The sequence below is a fragment of the Poecile atricapillus genome, chromosome 6 (assembly GCF_030490865.1).
Source record: "Poecile atricapillus isolate bPoeAtr1 chromosome 6, bPoeAtr1.hap1, whole genome shotgun sequence".
Classification (NCBI taxonomy): Eukaryota; Metazoa; Chordata; class Aves; order Passeriformes; family Paridae; genus Poecile; species Poecile atricapillus.
This window is the reverse complement of record NC_081254.1, coordinates 21,573,645-21,593,691: the sequence shown is the minus strand read 5'-3', so window position 1 is coordinate 21,593,691 and position 20,047 is coordinate 21,573,645. Positions and strand designations below refer to the sequence as shown.

Below are 20,047 nucleotides of genomic sequence, written 5' to 3'. Positions count from 1 at the left end.
GTAGGATCAGATGAAAAAGCAGAGGCTGCATAGTTTGATTCTGAAGTGTTTCCATTTGAGAGTTTGCCTAAAGGAGCCTTTGGGGGCTTTATGGGAGACTTGGCAGGCTGTGCTGGTTCTGAGGCTGTAAATATTCAGCTGCTGTAATTAGGACTTCGTTTAACAGGAAGAAGAAACAGAGAAATTTTACCAATGTTTTTATAACCAGTTCTTACATAAATTTCTAAGTTATTTTTCTTAGATAGCATCAGCCTTTTTCTTTCTTTCCTTTTTCAAGTAGTTTAAAATTTCACCTTTTATGGGCTCTTATCATTGCTGTCTAATGTATAACAAGATGACTCCCTAACATCTTGTCTTGCTCCTCCAGATGGGCTCTTTTCCTCCTTCTTTTATAGCTATCTTGCTTTACAGTGTAGATGTTGAAGAGAAAAGACGAATGTGATACAATCTGGGGAAAGTGGTTTCCTGTTTTTCTACATACTGTCTCATTTACTGCTAGAGTAACTCAAACTTCTCTTCTGTAAAATTTCTGCCTTCACTACGTGCAGGTTTGTTTTCCTGCCAGAGGCACCCTTGGGTCCCTTGGTGCAAAGCCCTTTGGTCTTATGCTTTTTATGGGTTAAGGTAATCCTGTGCTCCCTGTGGTCGGACATTTTTTCAAATATTCTTTCTAGTCACATCTCCATCACAGGCTTATTTGAACACTTACTGTAACATTATGCTTGCTGACAGTTCTGTGTGCCTGTGAAGCTGAGAGGATACAAGCTAAGGATATGTGGGAACATCAGAGAAAATGAAAATGGAGACTAACTTTTAAAGAAATTAAAATAGAAATCTGGAGAGCAATGGTAAAACTTAAGGTATAACTGGGTGATTTTTTTTTTTTTTCTGTGTTTCACTTATGAAAGCAAAAACATTCTATGAAGAGAACTGTTCTTTAACATAAAATTGAGAAACTGTATTTCTGGGCTGCAATGCTGACTAGCAGGAGTACACCCTTATGTATCATGGAAAGTTCCTGCTGATCATTTCTGAAAATGATGTAATCAAGCAGCTGCACCAATATTCACTCAGCAAAGGGAACCTGGGGCAGTTCTCTCAAAGCTTTTAAGTTTTCCTAAAAACTAAAATGCGGTATTAAGCAAAGATCTAGTTGGAACATGGATGGCTTGATGAGGCTGAATGGAAGACTGAGCATGAGGAATGTTCTGATCTGCCCAAGACACTTCAGTTGTTTGTTAACTTCCAGCATGTGATTTCACCAAAACAGTTACTTGTGAGTAGATGCATATTTTCACTTTGTGAGTGCTGTCAAATGCATTCTTCCTGATCAGGGATGTATTTTGTATGGCATGCTAAGAGTTTTTCCTCTTGACTTCTATCTGTTTCCTTGTCTTTCATTTTAGTATTTAATGTTTCCTTTCCAACTTAGTAGCTTCCCTTTTGTTACTTTCTGAAGGGTTTGTGCAGTGACACACGTGAGCCTACTTGTGCAGAGGTGTGTTCATTGGAATGTACCTATGGATCTATTATAATATATTATATTATGCTTTTTTTAATAAGGTAAATGAGATTTGTGCAATGGCTTCTCAGAAATACCTAACCCTGTAAAGCCACAATTATCAGTAGCTGCTTTTGGATGTCTGTTTCAGCAAATGGCAGACATCCTGGTTTTTTGTCTTGCACAGTTTTCTGTCCAGTGTTTAGAGATTTTTCTACCACTCCTGCCAGGGATTATCTTAATGCACAATTAGAATATACAATGATTATAAATTAAGATTATTTAAGTTAAAATAATTTGTGACTCTTACATGATAGTAGGGCTGTCTGACTTTTTTACAGAGTTTAAGATTTCAGCTGAAAACAACAGTCCTGGTGACAGTTTGCTATCACATGGTGCATATTGACCATTAGAAGAGCATGCGTGGCATCAAGTATCCTAATAGCCTTATTTCAGAACATAAGCTTGTGTGAACAAAAGGAAGTAACCTGCCCTGCCTTTCCATGCCTGATTAGCTTTGGCAAATATTGCACATTAAAGATGATGATGAATTGACGCTAACAGCAGCCCTAAACGATCAGATAAATAGAGGCAACCTTCTGGATAGCTTGTTCTGTAGGTGCAGAATTTGTTCTCTAAAACAGTCATCTCCTTTCCTTTTAAAAAGAACTTGTGTAAGATTCACATCTTGAAAATTAACTGTGAAAAGCATTTTTCTGTGTGAATTGTTAAAAGCCCAACAATGCCACTCGGGCTCTGAACTCTTCAAGACCATGGGGAAAATATGTCTTTGTTTAGGTGCATCTTACTAAAACCCAGCCAGGCATCAAGGACATTGTAAACCAGATTAGTTTTGAGCAGATTGAACAAGGTTTTTCCATAAACAGAAAGTCTGAATAGGTGATAACTGTGAAAGAACTCCAAGTACATGTACAAGTTCTCTAAGCATATCACTGAGACTTCTAGATGAGGGCATACAAGTGTCCCCTGGCCTTGCCTCCTGCTTTACTGGATCTCCTCTGCTGAGCAGGAATTTGGACTGGGTGTCACCTCTCCCAGGACACTACAGAAGGGTTGTCAGTGCTTCCTCAGGCTGGGACTCCCTGCCAAGGATGTTTGCTGTGACTGGTGTTCATCAGCACTCATTTCTTATCAGAGATGAGACACAAAAGCTGGCAGCGATCACAGCTTTTAGGTGGCCTTTGCACTTCAAGATATGTTCAGGGAGATGTGTCTCCATGTTGTCAGCCCCTCAGTTTTACCCAGGCGCAGTTGCACTGTTGGTGCCTGAGCACTCCTGGCATGCCTCAGGACACCCTAATTTTCTCTGGAGGGATCAGAACAGCATTTGCTTGTTATATGATTCACCAGGTCATCTCCAGCTAACCTAAGAGAAGTTAATTTTTGGATCCTTATCACCAAAGTAGACTCTGGGGTGCAGAATCAGTGAAGAAAGGGGAGAGTAGTGATTTCCACAGACTATGTGATGGTCTGAAAAAACCCATGCTATTCTCACGTTTCATTGTAGCTTTGCAGTGGTATTCTCTCTCAGGGCAAGATTGTCCTGAAGATGGAAAAATTTATATACCAGATGTGGGAAAAGTGTCGCTTGAAGACCACTTTGATTACAAAGCTTTTTCAGAATTTCCAAACAATTATGGTCAGATGTTAACATTTCTTTAAGGATATAAGAGGACACTAATAAGTGCCTGATCCAGAAGAGTGCACAGATCCTTGAACAGATAGGAATGACTCAGAAAAATTATTGTACTGTGACATATGTAAGCTTAACAGTAAGTGAGAAGTGTTTGAAGAAATGTTTAATCATCATTAATAATATTTTATAAAACTCAAAATTAACAGATAAATGTAATGTAATTATAAGTAAATAAAAAAGCCTTCCAAAAAACTACCAAAACCCTTGACTACCCACCACCTGTTTCTACATTAGGAAAATGTAGGAATATTGAAAAATTGAGAGCTATTAGAAAAATAGCAAACATCAGAGATTTCTGACTCATCTGTATGTTGACATCATAAGATGGAACATGTGTGACCACAGCCTTGCTATGGGTGTGCTCACTGGCAGGCTCAGCTCAGATTTCGGTAAGAGCCGTGTACTCAAGGAAAATTGTCTGGCTCTGTTCTTTTCATCACAGTGAGAAATGAAATGGTGACAACCGCGCCTGTTTAAAAATCCTTAAGAGTGTCAATCAAAAATGCACATTTTCAGGTGGAGTTAAGTTAAAGTCAAGCTTTCTCTGCTAATGTGTTTTCCTGCAAAAATACTTTTTTGTGTTTTTTACCCTCTGTAGTTAAACTGCATTATTTAAATACTAACCTAGCCAGAAGCTACATAAGAGAGTCAAAAGGATTCCATTATCATTTGCTCAACTTTTTTCTGTAGACCCCTTTCTGTCAGGCTGTTGGTTTTCTGTCAGCCCCACACAACAGTTTTAAGAGACAAGAGATGTTCACATTGCATTTCTCATTACCAGCAGTAACTACTCCTGCTGTGGCTCCAGCTGCACCATTTGGTTTAGCAATTTCTGGCAACTTTGACAAATCAAGGAGCCAGTGTGGCAAGGTGATCGCTGTGGGAGGCAAGCATGACCCTTCCTTTCCCAGTGACTGCTTGGTCCAGGAGCAGCTAATGAACATTGTGCTGCTCTACAGCCCTTCCTTTTGCCATCTTTGTCATGTTTCAGCTCTGAGTATTTTTATATTTGGGTAAAAAGTCTTCTAAACTCTTGCCCTTCTTTTGTGTCACGCCAGTCACCTATGCCTCTCTCTGGCACCTCCATTCTCTGCCAGCTGCTTATCCCTTTGCTTTCCAGATGCTTTTCCTGTTCAATCTGTCTCCAGCAACTGCCTCCCTCATATGTATTGACTGAAGCAAACAAAGAACATTTGCTGTTCAGCACAGTGATAGGAGCTAATGAGCTGGGCTGTTGCACACTTTATCTTCTCTATCTGGATACATTTTGGATGGAAGTTTTATCAGATGTTTGGATGATGCCCAGCCCTGTGATGCTGCTCTCTGATTAGAAGCCCCAAAGTACTACTGCAATACAAATAGATTATTAATGTTGCTTTTATGTGATATCATAGGGAAATCCCTCCTTAAACTTATAAAAGTGGTTGCACATTTTCAAAATAAAACATACAGATTTATTCTGGAATATTATGGATAAAAAACTGGGAAAAGTTTGAAGCACTTATTAGAATCTGTCTTAATGTGCTTCTTGTCATAGTGTTCTGGCAATTATTAAAATTCAGGTTGGATTTTGGTTTTATTTGGGGATTTTTTAGATATTTGTTAGTTTACTTTGATTCTGGTACAATTCCCTAAATGAAGCTTTGGGTAAGCAGTTCTTTTTTAAAACATTTGTAACAGTGCTGAAGAGATACTGGTTTTATGGAGTTCTGAGATGCTGAATGAGTGCCCTGCTTGTAAAGACATGCATAATCTGCAAGATTACTTGCTCACACAAGGACTATTTCCATGGATTCATCAGCCATTCCTTTCAGAAAAACATAAACTTTGTTTTTGTCTAGAGACTGGACACATATTTATCTAGACACATATTTAAACAGAAAAAAGGCTGACAATATAGAGTGACAGCCTTAAGATGCTCAATGGAGTACTTTTACTTGGGAACATAGGGTTGCAAAGAACCTCTTGGGTTGTTTTCAAACAAGTCAAAGTCATAATCATATAATTCTTGATAAATAGACTGCTGAAATCAAAACAAGCTGTTCTTTTTGAGTTAAATAGCTAACTCAGGGTGCAGAATGGGACAGCTGTTGACTGGAGAAAATAGATTAGATTAGAAATAGTGTTTGCCTCCCAAGAGCTGTACAGAATTGAAGTCTTTATTTTCCATGTATTTAAGAACAATTTAGGATTTAGCTGCCTGCCAGAATGCTGGCTGTAGTGTCTACCATGGTATGCAATTGCTAGTGTGGGAATATGGGAAAGCAAAAGAGGCTGAAAAAGTGTCTTGTTTTTTTCCTAACAGGGAAAAAAAAACCCAAAAAAGAGTACCTCCTTTTCTCTTAACTAGACCAGCCAATAGAGGGTTTGCAGCTGTCTGCATCTTCTGTGCTTGTATAAAATACCATGTCCCATTTAATGTGCTCTATTGTATAAGTTAAGGTAGCTAGCAAATTTCTGGGAAGACTCTGGTCAGTGGTCAGATGTGGTCATCCTTGATCCTTCAAGACATGCAAAAGAAATGAACTCTTTCAAAACCTTTAAAATATTTAATCTTATGCTCCACTGTCCCACAGAACATACGTATTTTTTTAGCTAGCTTTTTCCTTCTTCTCTGTTCCTCTTCTGTCTTTGATACTCATACCATGCCCTTTCTGTTTTTTCTTTTATTCGTAGTTCTTTCATGTTTATTTTTCATTTCATTAAAGATGCAGCAGTCAAAGGGAATAGAAAGCAAGAGAGTATTAAAACCAGAGGTCAACATGAATGTAGCAAGTGCCTAGAAATAACATTTGGTGCAATCTGAAGAACAAGAAAGATAGAAGATCTACCCTAGAGCTATGTGAATAGGGTAAATGCCAGAAGATGTTAAACTGCCCTAGAGCTAGGTGCACAGGTTAAATGTAGTAAATATATGCAATTCTGTTACCTTTCATGCATTAATGAATCTTCTCCAGCTAGCCTTAAACTGCTTTATACTTGTTCTTCATAAAATTCATCTGCACGAATGTTCTTAAGTGACTTTGAAAGCTGTGTGTGTTGTTGTTTACCAGAAAAGTACAGTTTAAATTAATTGGTGTGAATGAACCTGTTCTGGAAATGTGTCCTGGCATTCTGGGCACAAGTTTCTCAGGCCTCTCCCGCCCCATCTTCATGGTAAAGGCATCAAATGGCACATACAGTTTAACTATTTAGATGTATCTCACACTGTTCCAGAAAGAAAATTCTAGATAAGTCTCTTTCTCATGCTTCTGACATGTACATCTCTGCATTATGGAACAGGTAAAAGTAAGTGTTGGATTCTGTGCTTATTTATGCTGGTAATACATATTTGGGCCAGCTCCATTGGGATAAGCTGCACAGAATCCTTCCGTGCAGTTCTGAAAGAAATTGCAAAGGCATTTAAACACACAGAGACATTTTGATTTTGTGTAATCAGGGTAGGGTGAAGAATAAGAAAGTAGTGGAGTGGGACCCCCACTATAGCGTGGGATCTGTGTGTTCCTGCTGAAACCTCACCTTATTCCTTTTCCTCTGGCTGAAGCTGTATCCCTCTGCAGATGGAGCATTTTCAAAAAGCACCCAAACTGTCAGGCACTGGAGGTGGTACTTCTAGAGGTGAGGGAGTTGCCAGATACACCAACACTATAAATGAAGCAGGTGAACAAGGTAGGAAAAACACCATCCCTGGTCCCCTGGCTGGCCTGTGTGACTGTACCTGCTATTCCTCTGTCCTCTGTCATACAAATGCTTTGCATCTTCACACTGTTGTGATATCATTATTGAATTAATTTCTTTAAATAAGGAAACCTTTAGGGTGGGAGGAGAGGTGGGCAGGGGGAGCAGTGAGTTCTTTGCTGGCTGTAAGTTGTTTAAAAGGTCAGTGGCTCCTGTCGCTCTGCTGGCTGGTGGCTAAGCTGCCCTGGATTTTTGTGCTCCTGTTCCTGGCAAAAGGGACTTTGTGATGAGGTGCAAGGTTATGGCAATGCCTTTTTAGTAACTTCACCCACTCCTTTCTGCTTGCTGAGTGACTGAGCAAGGGAGATGCTCTCAGGAGCACAAGTTTTCTTTCTAGGCTTCTCAAAAACAGCTGCTGAAGTAACTGCTAGGTTATTTATCCTGTAAAATTAAACTTAATATTTTAAATTGGGGGAACAGAGTCACTGTTTAGTGAGCTGCCAGGGCACATTGGGTAACTAAGGCTTTCTAAGGGATTATCAGGATTTGTACCATTTTCACCCCAATTGCATTATCTTTGAACTCACAGCAAAGCACATTTACATACTTAGTGCTTGGGTGAAAATTATCTAGCAAAGTATAGAGCTGTTTCTTGAGATTGTATTTTAATGCTGCTTTCCTTTAGCTGTCTGAAGCAGCAGGAACTTTCATGTACATCTGAGATACGTTATAATAGTAGCCAATGCTGCCAGGCCTTACTGTGGGGCAGATATGTAAAGAGTCTTATCCTATACCAGAGGGGTTAAAAAAAAGATGCAATTTGGGAACAAACTGGCATTTGGGAAGGGAGAGGGCATGATTGTGCAGATAAAGTGTGCTTTCTTGCTGTTCAGCTTCATTTGCGGAGTCCACAATCTGTACTATCCACCATACAGATAATTAGAAAACAGCATCAGAGTGTAAGCAAATGAAGTTTCCTAACCTCCAAATGAAATTGTCAGTTGGCATAGTAAGTGCTTCTTGTGCAGCCACAAGAAAGGTAATTATTGAACTTGCCCATTAGTTAATGGCTGTGAAAGGCACAGCACTCCTTGAAGCAAGTGGGGACTCAAGGAGATGAGGTTTACACTAATCTGCTATAGGGAGGCTGGCTGGCCTTTTCCTGTTGGCCAGGCATTTTTTGTAATACGGTTGTTTTCAGTTGCTTGTAACCTCATTAAATGTTTGCTGGCAGGGTTCTGGGAAAATAACAGCAAGTAACCATGTAACCAAATAGCTAATCTATGTTTACTTAGCCTGATATGTCATCAAATTCTTCCCAAGTACGTTAATGTACAGCTAAAAATGTGAACTAGGGTCTCAACCCTGATCTGAAGCTTGACAGGGAAGTTGGACCAGAGATCTAGGCTGAGGCCATGGCACCCATCTACTACTGTTTGTGCATTAAAATTAGTTAAGGCTCTGTATTTCAGAGACTCCTCTAAAATTTTTTGTATGTATTTCTGCTTATTGAAGGGTCATTGTTATCCATTCTTGCATTACTGGAAGTTCCTCCTCCACTCCAAATAATTAGAACTTGGAAAAAAAACCAAAAAGCCAACTTTATTCCTGTAGAAAGGGCAATGAAAGATACTGCTCAAACCCAAAGTAAGAAGTCTCTCCTTGCCAAGACTCTGCAGAAGTGCTCCAGTGGTATGTGTGAATTTCTCAGGATCCTTCTGTGATGGATCATGTGCTTATGCAGACTCCACCTAACTATATTACGTGTGATTGCCAGGAAAATCTTGAGCTAAATAACTTGAACTTTATGAGTGCCCTGTTAATTCATGGATTCTTACGAGCTATTCAATCATCCAGGCATTTGAACATAACTTATTGAACTTGAAATAATGCAATAAATCTACCCCAAGGCTCTTAGTGTTCCATGCAAAATGTGGTGGCCACATGGTGCAAAGCACTGGTACTGGCTGTGCTTGTTCAAGTGAATTTGGCAGGATAATTTGATCGTAGACTTAATTGACAAATCAGGATGTAATTTATTTGTGCCACTTTGGCTTCATGATAGATTAGCTAGCAGCTTTTTATGTGGCTAGGTTAGATGTAGACCCTCACAAAAGTGTTGAATTTTGTTTTCCATCTAAGTAGACTGGGATGTGGTGGTGGTTTAAATCAAACTGTACCTGATGATCTGGTCCTAGATGAAGAATCATGTGACCACTGTCTTAGTCATCAGATAACTTGTTGATCCAATGTTTGCACATATTTCATAAGGCAGTTGCCTGAAGATATACAAAAAACTTCAATCAAAGCTACAATTGACCATATCAGTGAAAAATAAAGAATCAGTCATTAGTTTGTGTCTTCTTGAAATGTAACATAAACCCTGCAAAACTGTCTGCTGTCTGGATGGAATCATAAGAAATATGGTTTGCTCACAAATTAGCAGCATGTGCTGGAAGGCAAATACATAAGGTGTGTGCCAAGTGGTGAGTCCATGGGTGTGTCTTTTGTGTCGTGTGCCTGGTATCCTCTAACTTTTCACTGAAGGCACTTTCAGCCTCCCTTGGATTTCGGTTTGTAAGCCATACTTGCTTACAAACATGCTTTCTACTTTTACTGCATTAACGAATCTGTTGTCTCTTTTTTCCTCAATTTGTTTGTCTTTGTGTCAGAAGTTTGAGTATAGTGGCGAGGCTTGTGAAGAGGCCAGTGATGTCCTGCTGGTCATGTGGGCACCTGCAAAAGCTTTTCAGAAAGCTTTGTCAGCTGCACTTGCATTTTTTGCTGTGTATTAAAAAATTGTGTCAGAAGAGGAAAACTGTCCTGGTCTCCATTCTGGAGATTTTACTGATTTTTTTTATGTATGTAAGTTGTAGTAATTGAGTACCTTGAAGATGAGGTTTGAAACCCTAAACTCATTTGAGTTTAATTTGTTTTGTAGTATTTTTCTAATCAGCTGTAGGAACGAATTTGCAAAGGCTGCATCCAGCTGAGACTCTTTAAACTCACTTCTATTCATGAGATGCCAGTTTTTTGCTTGCTTTTTTGCTCTTGTAACCCTGGCCATGAATTCTTGTTTGATCTTTGTGAGCAAATGTGGCCATTGATAGGTAATCCAAACTGTAGCCATGTCATGTGTCCCATCTGAGATGTGGCCTGTTCTTCATGCAAAGAGGGAATGGTTTCCATAACCAGGCAGAACAGAGTGTCTCTCCAAAGAGCCGGAGAAGTGAGAAGCAAAGCAGGTCATAAGAGTTTTTATAATACCTAAGCTCTCTTCTAGTTCATTAATGTGGGTTATATTGCAATAGTACTTTGTGATGAGTGAAAACCACCATTGTGCTAGAGTCCTTAAAAACACTAAGAATAACCTTGCAAAGGCCTTATAATACAATTTAACTTATGATGAAACAGATGTTTGTGACAATGGGGGAGAAGACAATAAAACAGCATTAGTACGTGTTCTAATGGTTGTAGTGGGAATTTCTTTTGGCTCTGAATTATTAGAAAGATTTTTGCAAATATTTAATTATAAATAAATATTAGCAAAGTCTATTGCATGAAGAGAGAAAATAGGAAAGTAGTTTTTATTTCCAAATATAATACAGGAGTTTTGGTCTAAAGTAAAGTGTGTGATACACACTGATTAGTGCAGAGGGAAAAATATGTGGTCCTTGAGGAATACCAGGAAAGACCTGGAACAGTTATTTAATGTTAGCTGTTTTAGCTGGTATAACTGGATGGCAGTATAATATAGTTTTGGCATCTTTTGTGGATATTTTTATTCACTAATATTTTTCAAGGATATTGTTTTAAACGTGGCCAGCACAAGTCACTGTTCAAAAACAACAAGCACACGTTTTGTTGCAAGGTTATGAATGGTGCTCTTTGCTGTTCTCTTCCCATGGCAGTTAGGATGCCCCATGTGAAAGCACAGCCCCTGACTTTTGCACTTTGGTTCTGCTGGATGTGAAGGAAGGCTTCTAGCAGCTTCTCACAGAAGCCACCCTGTAGTCCTCCTGCTACCAAAAACCAGGCCATGCAAACCCAGTACACCCCTATCTGTGAAAGCTGCACTAGGGATTTTCTGTTTTCAACATTAATGGAGTGAGTTCTGTTAGAACATAGGACTTGATGATACCCTGAATGATCAGCTGCAATTCTTTGGTATTGAAGGCCAATCAGATCAATTAGGATTACATTTCTTATTCTTTTTGAGTCAGAACACTACCAAAGATTATATTTTCGAAAAGAATCTCTTGATACTCTTGTACAGTGTTGTTGCAGGATATTATTTACAGCCTAGTCAACTAAGCTTTCAGCATGTTGTGTTTTCTCCTATTTTGCTCACCTTTAAATTTGGTAGCGTGTATATGTTTTCTTAAAATAATTCTGGTTTTGGTTTTGAGCTGCAACTCCATATATCTCAAGGAGGTCACTGATGAACACTTCTCAAAGGTTCAGATGTGATGATGTTTAGGGCTGGTTTTAGAGTGTCTTGCTCTTTGGGTCAGGGAGCTCTGGACTTTGCAGAGTCAAGCCTTGAGCATCACCTGTCTAAGCAACTTCAAGGACCAAGGATGCACACTATTAGCCATGTAGCTGCTTTCTTGAATTGCCATTTTAAGTGGCTCTGTAGCCCTCTGACCTGTCCTCACAGGTAACACTTCCTGGGAAGCCTATGGTTCTTGTCAGTGGGAATCTTGCATACTTAGCATCTGTTGTAGCTAGGTGAGATAGAAGCTATTTGAGCTTTCTTTTCAAGCAAAACTGAAAGACATTCCAGATATTCTGCTTATGTCTTATAAATCTTTGATCCATCCAGAGGCTAAGAGCTTGTTGGTGATGTCAGAAACATGGACTGAAATCCAGCACTGACAGCCAGCACTCTGTTGCATGTTCCTGCACTGAAAAAATTGGGGCACTTCAGGTCCCTGGGTTGAGCCCTGCCATACAGTCACTGATGCAGAAAGGACTAAGGACTGTTGGTCCCATTAGCAAAGCACATGACTCTGTTGCTCACATAGGGTCCAGTGGGTGTCACTTGGTCTCTTGCAGTGTCCTGCAGCAGCCAGTGTGTGTTTAGGGATCATTTTATGGCCTGGATGCAGACATGGTTTTGATTTAAGTGGTTAGGAGAAGGGGACAGGCTAGCTCTAACCTTCTGTGAACTGTCCATGCTCATAAAATTAAGTTGCTGTGTCCTGCTGATTACAGCTTTCATCTGGGGTTTTAACTTGTGAGAATAAAGAGGTCATTTTATCGTCAGATCTGCTCTGGTTGTGGAGTAAATATTCCCTCCTTGTACAAAGGTGAAAACTGTACTCTCTCAAACAAAACTTTTGCACTAAATTGTGTACAAGGAAGAATAGCTAGTTTGAGTAGAGATTGCAGTTGAAAACACAGTTCAGGCCAGGGAACCACCTGCTGGAGGTGAATGAGTGACTGGCAGCAGTAAAGTGACTTGCACACGCACACAGTGACACGTAGGGGGAAAGGGTATTGTGTGCTAGGATGCAAGTGCTGGGCAAATTACCCAAATCATCACGAAAAGCATGACACCAGGCACTGGCTCAAATTCTGACGGCCCTCTCAGTTCCAAATTTTCATCAACAGCATGTGAAAGAAAATGCTCGCTTTTCTGCAGCGGGCAGAGCTGAGGCAGGCTGCGGTGCCCAGGTTACAGCATGATCCGTGTGTCCTGACTGCCGCCCTGCCTGTTTCTCTCCCCAGATGCCGCACACCCATGTGCCGAGCGGCCCCCGCCCGCGCCGGGCATGAGGGCCGGAGCCAGCCGCTGGCACTGAGGCGAGCAGCGCTGGGATCGCCATGGCCTCGTCCCGCCGGGCCCGGCTCCGCGGCCCTCCCGACGGAGGCTGGGGATGGATGATCGTTGCTGGCTGCTTCCTTGTCACTATCTGCACCAGGGCCGTGACAAGGTAAAGGCACTCTGCTTGTCTTGCTGGCCTCTTTGTGACGTTAGCTTTTTTGGTTTTGGTTTTTTTTTTCCTCGCCTTAGGAAGAGGGTTTGGGATCTCCCCTGATGTTCTACAGTCGACAGGGTTATTCTGGTTAGGTGCAGACTTTCTCCTGCTACTTTTTCCAAGGCTTCCTGAAACCCCTAAGGCTGCGGGGACAACCAGGGGATTATGAGCCCTGTGGCTTTAGTCTCGCCTCTGACAGCTGCTCTAGCTTTCAGCACCCGCTCCCTGATCTCTTACAGAATCAAGGCCTGGGGCAGGTAGCGCTATTTCAGGCTGTGGTGCTTTGGCTGGGGAGGGAGCAATAATGTAGGGTCTCTTTGGGTTCGTTCACTGTGTCCCTCTGACCCCACAGCCGTGCTCATTTTTGCCAGTCCCACTGAATTTGTGTGACTCCTGAGTCAATGTGAAAAGCATGTAAATACCCCCTTCTCCTACTGTGAGCATTTCAGGTACTGTCCTGCCTGAGAAGGACTGAGCCCTGGAGAAGAAACCGCTCTCTACACCCTTCTGGTATCCAAAATATGCAGAAAATATTCTCTCGAAAATAGAAAGAACAGGAATAGACTGCTGCCTTGCATAAACATGACACAATCTGGGATGAGATTGCTTTCACAGTGACTTTGATATCAACTGGAGACAGAGGAGCCTGGTGTGTGTGAACATGGACAATTTAGCTATATTAAGCAAGGAGATAAGCACCCTGGCAAGTGAGGAAAACTGAATGAATGTCTTGTTGGATAGTCAGTATAATGCAGGTATAGTGTTTCCTACCTAAAGTTCTTATTTCTTTTAAAATAAAGCTGCCAGGTTTAGGGATCTGAAGTCTTTAGGGATCTAGAGTCTTGAAGTCAACAGCACAGAAGGGGATAGAAGCACTTATACAGTGTTAGTTAATGTATACAAATGTACCAATTCTATAATAACAGTAGAGAATTCCTAGTGGATTTAATTGCTTTTTCATCTGTGAAGAGTGTTACATCCATGAAATCATCTCATGGCTGGCACATGTTAGACTACATAGAAAAATGGAGTATGTGCAAGGAAAAAAGTAGAAGAAAGTGATTGTTCAATGATTCAGGAAAAAGATGGGGGAAAAGGCATCTCTTGTTGATCCAGAAAAGAGAATGAAACTATGCAGACTTTTAGTCTGTTCCTCTGCAGGGACATGTTGAACAGTAACACTTGTTAAGCTGAGCAAAATAGCCTCTCCTGGAAGCATTTTATTAAACTGCTGGAAGGTCCACAGGCTCCTGCTGTGTTTTGATTCTCTGTTTGAGAGGAGTTAACTTTGCTCTTGTCCATCAATGAGCACATAGCTGCAGGTGGTGTTTGCTCTGTAGGTATTGTATTGACCCACCCTCAGGGTTTGTGCGGGTGTGGAATAGCGAGCAACAAGGTCAGTGAAGAACTGTGAAGCCAGGGCTTTGTGTGCCAGGGAAGCAACATCATCATATGGGCTACAAGTTGCTGGTGAGAATCAGCATTTCAATTTTCTTTTAGTTCAAAATACTATGAGTAATAAAAACTCTAGCAGCAGACACCCCAGAAAACATGTAAAAGAAACATGTGATATTACAATGTTCATGACTACAATTTTGATTTTCCTGGGAGCTGGAGAGGACCTTCAAGTGGGTACTTTTTATACCTGAAGAGTGAGACCAGTGTTTTCTGTGAGGCAAATATTCCATGTTTAACAGATCAGTGTTCATATTTTCTGTCCTAGGTGCATTTCCATTTTCTTTGTGGAGTTCCAGGCATACTTTGGGCAGGATTATGCCAGAACTGCTTGGATCCACTCCATTGTCGACTGTGCTACAATGCTTTGTGGTGTGTATTACTCATTTACAAGTAATGTGGCTGCTTTTGCATTGTGTCCATCTGGTTTTAGCATGCTCACAAGTTGGTGCAGTCACCTGGGAAAGAGTGATACTGTGGGATCTTTGGGGTATGGTATATCCAAGCTGCTTCCCCCAACACAGTTGTGAAGGGGAGTGTCTTCATACTAAAGAAAAGAAGCAGAACTTTGCTTTGTGAAATGATATAATTTTTCAGAGATGTACTTTTGTTGAGGTCTGCAGGGACACCCCATGTTTGAGAGCTATTAACTGAGCCATTGTTTCTTCTGCCTTTTGATTAGAGTCGTATTTGGGATGTAGCACAGGATGTACATCTTGCCTCCAGATTAAGTCACAGCCATCCTCCTTTTATCAGAAGTGTGTTCACAAATAGTCTTCTCTCTTAAAAGAAAATGTGATATTATTAAAAATCATGTGCATCAACGCAGTGGTTGTATGAATTTCTCATGGGTTTGCTTTAAAGTGGTACAGCTTGGTGAAAATCCATGCCTTAGTCCTGTAGAAGAGGTTAATCTGTAAGAATTAGACAGAGGGACACAGCTAGAATGCGATGCAACAACTCACCTGTGACAGCCAGGTTATATCTTGGGGAAAAGGGAGACGTAAAAGTAACCTTGCACTGGAATTGCAGGTAACAGAGGGGGAGAGTGCTGCTGATGACATCCCATGGTAGAAGCAGCGAGATCTGGGAGGAATCAGTGTTGGAGAAGTGCTGGAGAAGTGCAGGAGAAGGGTAGCAGCCCTGGAGGTTGTCCAAAGGATGTGAGACCTCTCCTGTTTGTGTCTAACACAGAGCCCACAAGGCCAGGGAGTTGTGAGGAAGGACACCTAAAGTTACTGAGGTTTGAAGTGCAAATTCCAGGTGAGAAAAAGTCTGAGTGTTGTAAGCAGAGTAATGAACAGTGTGGGCTGTTGCTGTGGCCTGTATTGAGCCCTTGACATTGCAGATTAGCTGTGTTCCATAATGACTTTGATCTACAGAAATGGCTGCTAAGAAAGCTGCTGTAAGTTTCAGGTTTATCCTGACTTTCAGGAAAACTACTTTTAGAATTTTCTTTTCTTTATATTTGGCGCTTATGCCATTGTGACAGGGGTGTGTTGGAAGATCACTCTGTAGCTGCAATTACCATTTTCTCCTGCTTCCTGCTGCTTCCTTTTAATTTCTAACTGTTGCAGTGAACTGTGTGTGAGGACCTGCTATTAACTACCAGCTTTATTTGTTTCTTTGAAGCCCCGCTTGGGAGTTTAATCAGTAATCATGTATCCTGCCAAGCTGGTATCATGCTAGGAGGGCTGCTTGCATCGACTGGACTAATTTTGAGCTCATTCGCCGCCAGTCTGGAACATCTCTACTTATCATTAGGAGTCCTCACAGGTAGGATGTATTCAGCCCCTTTGTTGCTGCCAGAACACAAGACAGGAATGCTAAAAATGATGGGTGATCTCTTCTCCATGTCATATTTGCACTGCCCTGGTCAAACAGAGATACTCAGACCTGTTCCCATCACTGTAAAAGAGAGGCTACCCCAGCGAGAGCTTCAGCACTGACTGATCTCATATAATGCAAATGCAGCACCCTGCAAAACCAGCTCTTACCTTCTATTAGAAAGAGGATTGTCGATAAAGTTCTGAAATTATGGGAGGTCAGGAAGGACTGCTGTTGCAGCTGTTATACATGAAAAGGTTTCCCTGTTTTGTCTGGGACTTGGGAGAAGTTTGTTATAGCAGAAGTTTGAGACTGCCCTAATATATTTGCATATTATAAAAAAGTTTAAATCAAAACATAAGTGTAAGTAAGAGGTAGAGGAGCTCTTGGTGAATACCAGGCACCTCAGCTGTATGCCTTACTTTTGTCTGCCTTACATTCCAGTTGAAAAGCAAAAAAAAATTGCTGGTTGGTAGTCTTGCCGTAGCAGCTCTTCCATTTTTGCTCAGGTGTGGTGAAAACAAATCTTTGCTCTGTCCTATCTGCCTGTGTTTGTTGTGCACAGAGGAACTTGAGAGGGGCCCGTGGTCACACTGACATTCCTTCCTCATTAATACTGACCTGGTAGCCACGGTGATATAAGACCTTGTACTTGGTCCCCTGGAGTTTAGTAACAAGTTGGTGGAATTACTGCAGTTCACATGCTGCCAACAGCTTATTTATTTAAAAAAAAAAAAAAAAAAATCCTTATTTTAGTGCATGTTGCTCCTGTATTACAATGTTAATCTTTGACAAATGTGTTCATAACAAATAAAAAGGCTTCTTGTAACTCGAGGGACTGTGCTACATACTGTGCTAATACCTCTGAGGCTTCCTTAGTGGGAGCTGCTGTGAATACCGAGGTGGAAAGGCAGTTACAATTTGTACATGGAGTAGTAAAGAGCCAAGTTCACTACAAACAGTGAACTTTTAGTCTGTGGGGACCAGTTAACAAAGAGGTGAACTGTTGGTAAAGGCTAGATGTGGTGCCTCCAACGCAGAGAGCAGAAGGGACCACAAGTGAATGTCTAAATCCATAAAAGCAGCAGGACTTGAAACCAGAGGGATGCAGAGGTGAGGCTGGGGAGGGTCAGTAAGCAGCAGAGTTCCTTCTAAGGCGTATGAAAATTTTTTCAGCCGTAAATTTTCCACTTTTCACAGGGCATTTGTTGGCTTTTTTCAGACCTATTTCTGCCTGCCAACTCACTAGAAATTAAATGGTGTGTATGCCTAACAGAGTATGATTTTCATAACTCTCAAATGATGATGTCTAGCTTAGGGCTGCTCCTCTGGCTCTGCTGCCTATACGGGTCCAGCCTCAGCTCTGTGCCCTGCTTCTCCCCTCGCCTTCTGAGGGGTGCCAGACTGGGCACCTGCCGCCCAGAGTCCCTCTAATCCTCTTATTCCATCCTGGCAGGTTTAGAGCCTGCCCCACACAGTGTGGCCTTTGAGGAGGATATGGCAAGCCGGTTACGGCACTGGGGACTGTTTTACCCTCAATGTAGGACATGCTCCAAAGCCCTAGTCAGGAACTCATTTCTATTACTGATTCAGAAATAACATATTTTAGTGTTAGGGCAATGACTTGATGATTAAAACCTGCTCTCTGATTCTGCAGCAGAGACCACAATCTTTTTCTCCATCCAAGAGATGAATCTTATTTGTTTACTCTACTGGATCTGGCTTTCTGAGGCTTTCCTCCCCCCTTTACTTGTAGGCAGAGATTTAAAATGGTCAGGACTCCAAACAGCTGTTGCAAGGAGTTTGTTTTAGTGGACCGAGAGAGGTTATTTTAGAATATTAGTAACAGAGACAAGCTCTTTGTACTGTGTTTCAGAGACCTGAAAATTAATGTTCAGGGTTGCAACAGGCCAAAACACAAACTGGTGCCTCATCAGGACAGCATGTCCAGTGCTAGCATTGGTGCAGACCCTGGGGAAGACCTCATTTTGCATGCAGGAGGTGCTGGCACACCACTTCTCTCATGTTTAGTGATCATCCTTGTTCTTGTTATGAAGTGAACCCCATCACTTCTGTCTGGGTCTTATTATTGTGAATTAATGATGATCAGTTAGGTTTGTCAAGTCAGTGACTCTGCCAGTGGAAGAAAGACATCATCCTAGTTTCTCATCATATTCAGACTGGGCTGCGTGATACAGAATAAGAAAAAGCTTTCTATTCATTTGTACTAATGAAAATACATTATGTGATTTGATTTAATATGTTCCGTATGTCATGCTTAGTATTAAGCCATCTGCACTTTGCTTTCTCTTCTAGGACTTGGGTTTGCACTTTGTTATTCTCCAGCCATTGCGATGGTGGGCAAATACTTCAACAAAAGGAAAGCACTGGCGTATGGAATAGCCATGTCAGGAAGTGGAATTGGTACCTTCATCCTGGCCCCTGTGGTCCAGCTCTTAATTGAGCAGTTTTCCTGGCGAGGAGCTTTGCTCATCTTGGGAGGTTTTGTTTTAAACCTCTGTGTCTGTGGTGCCTTGATGCGGCCTATTTCTCTTAAGGAGGATTGTAGAACTGCTCCTGAGTTTCTTGAACAGAATTATGTCCCTGAAACAGAGAAACAAGACTTAAAGCGAATGTCCATATGTCCACCTTTAATCAAATTATGGCCTCATGAATGTTTATGCTACTGTTCCTGGAAGGAATATGACTTTTTGCTGATGCCAGGCTTCATGGTGCTGGCAGTGTCAATTTTATTTATGGCATATGGCTGCAGCCCTCTTTTTGTCTACCTAGTGCCTTATGCTTTGAGTGTTGGAGTGAGTCATCACCAGGCTGCCTTCCTCATGTCCATACTTGGTGTCATAGACATCATTGGTAATATCACCTTTGGATGGCTCACAGACAGAAGGTAAGGGCTTCTGGCTGATCAAGTGTAAGCTTTAGCTGGTGGGAGGCTAGATGCAAGCGAGGTATAATACATATAAAAGTTAACATTGTGGATTCTTTCTGTAACTTAAAAAGACCCCAACAACAGAGTCTAACTTTCAGAAATGCTTGCTATTTAATTTTTTTGTCTCTTCTGAGTTTGTTCAATTCTGCTTGTTTAATATATTTTTTTCCTGAAAAAATGATGTGTTTGTATGTTGGTTAATGGAAATGTAACCCCCTGCCTGAGGTAGGTTGAGCATGATTCTCTGTATCTGTTTCCTGGGGGATTTCACTCTGCTTCCTCTGCCTTTCCATCTCTTTTGTGCTGCTGGGGAGGCACAGGAGTTATGGAAGAGGGTCCAAGGTCTGGCCTAATACTGTTAGGCACAGACTAGGAAGGACTGTCTGAAAATTGTTATGCATTTTCCAGTATATAAGAACTCACCATGCTTTGTGAACTCAGCTCACTGTAAACATCAGTGTGCAGCATCTGTAACACCAGTAGATACTGGCCAAATTAACTAGGATTTTGATTCTAAAGGATGCATTCTTTGCACTTACTTAGGTTGTGGGGAAAATCAATTACCGTTTTTGTGGAGCAGGAAGGAAGGGAATTGCCATCTCACTTAACTCTAACTTGCATTTAAGGGCTGTCTGGAAAGATGACAGCTAAGAGAGGTATACTGCAATATTTTATGCATAATTCTGGGAGCACCTTGCGGAGCTGGGATGTAAAGCCCAATGAAATACTGCTTGGAACATTGAAACTTCAGGGGACTGAAAATTCCTGGCAGCAGAGTTCTGTCACTAGGAACATCCTGAAGAGCACTGCAGGCAGCATGGCTGCTGCTGGCCAGATGTTTCTGCAGCTGTAGGTAGGCAGCTTTCCGTACCTGGGCCTGTGTGCTGAATGAAGACTTGTCTAAGGAAATGAACTTAAATTTGAACTATAGAAAA

At 41.3% G+C, this 20,047-nt stretch overlaps 1 protein-coding gene across 11 annotated transcripts in view; it reads left to right on the top strand.

Annotated features, from left to right (window-relative positions):
- The window catches only part of SLC16A12 (solute carrier family 16 member 12), a 36,459-nt gene that overhangs the window by 11,151 nt on the left and 5,261 nt on the right, over window positions 1-20,047 (top strand). For 9 of the 11 annotated variants that reach the window (XM_058841770.1, XM_058841771.1, XM_058841772.1 and 6 more), the window contains 4 exons: window positions 12,630-12,835; window positions 14,604-14,707; window positions 15,968-16,111; window positions 18,479-19,070. In XM_058841770.1, the coding sequence (XP_058697753.1) occupies window positions 12,726-12,835; window positions 14,604-14,707; window positions 15,968-16,111; window positions 18,479-19,070 (950 nt within the window). In that variant the 5' untranslated portion in view covers window positions 12,630-12,725. Of the gene's footprint in view, window positions 1-12,629; window positions 12,836-14,603; window positions 14,708-15,367; window positions 15,599-15,967; window positions 16,112-18,478; window positions 19,071-20,047 lie in introns of those variants that run through there. The other 2 variants (XM_058841780.1, XM_058841781.1) reach the window with 2 other exon arrangements.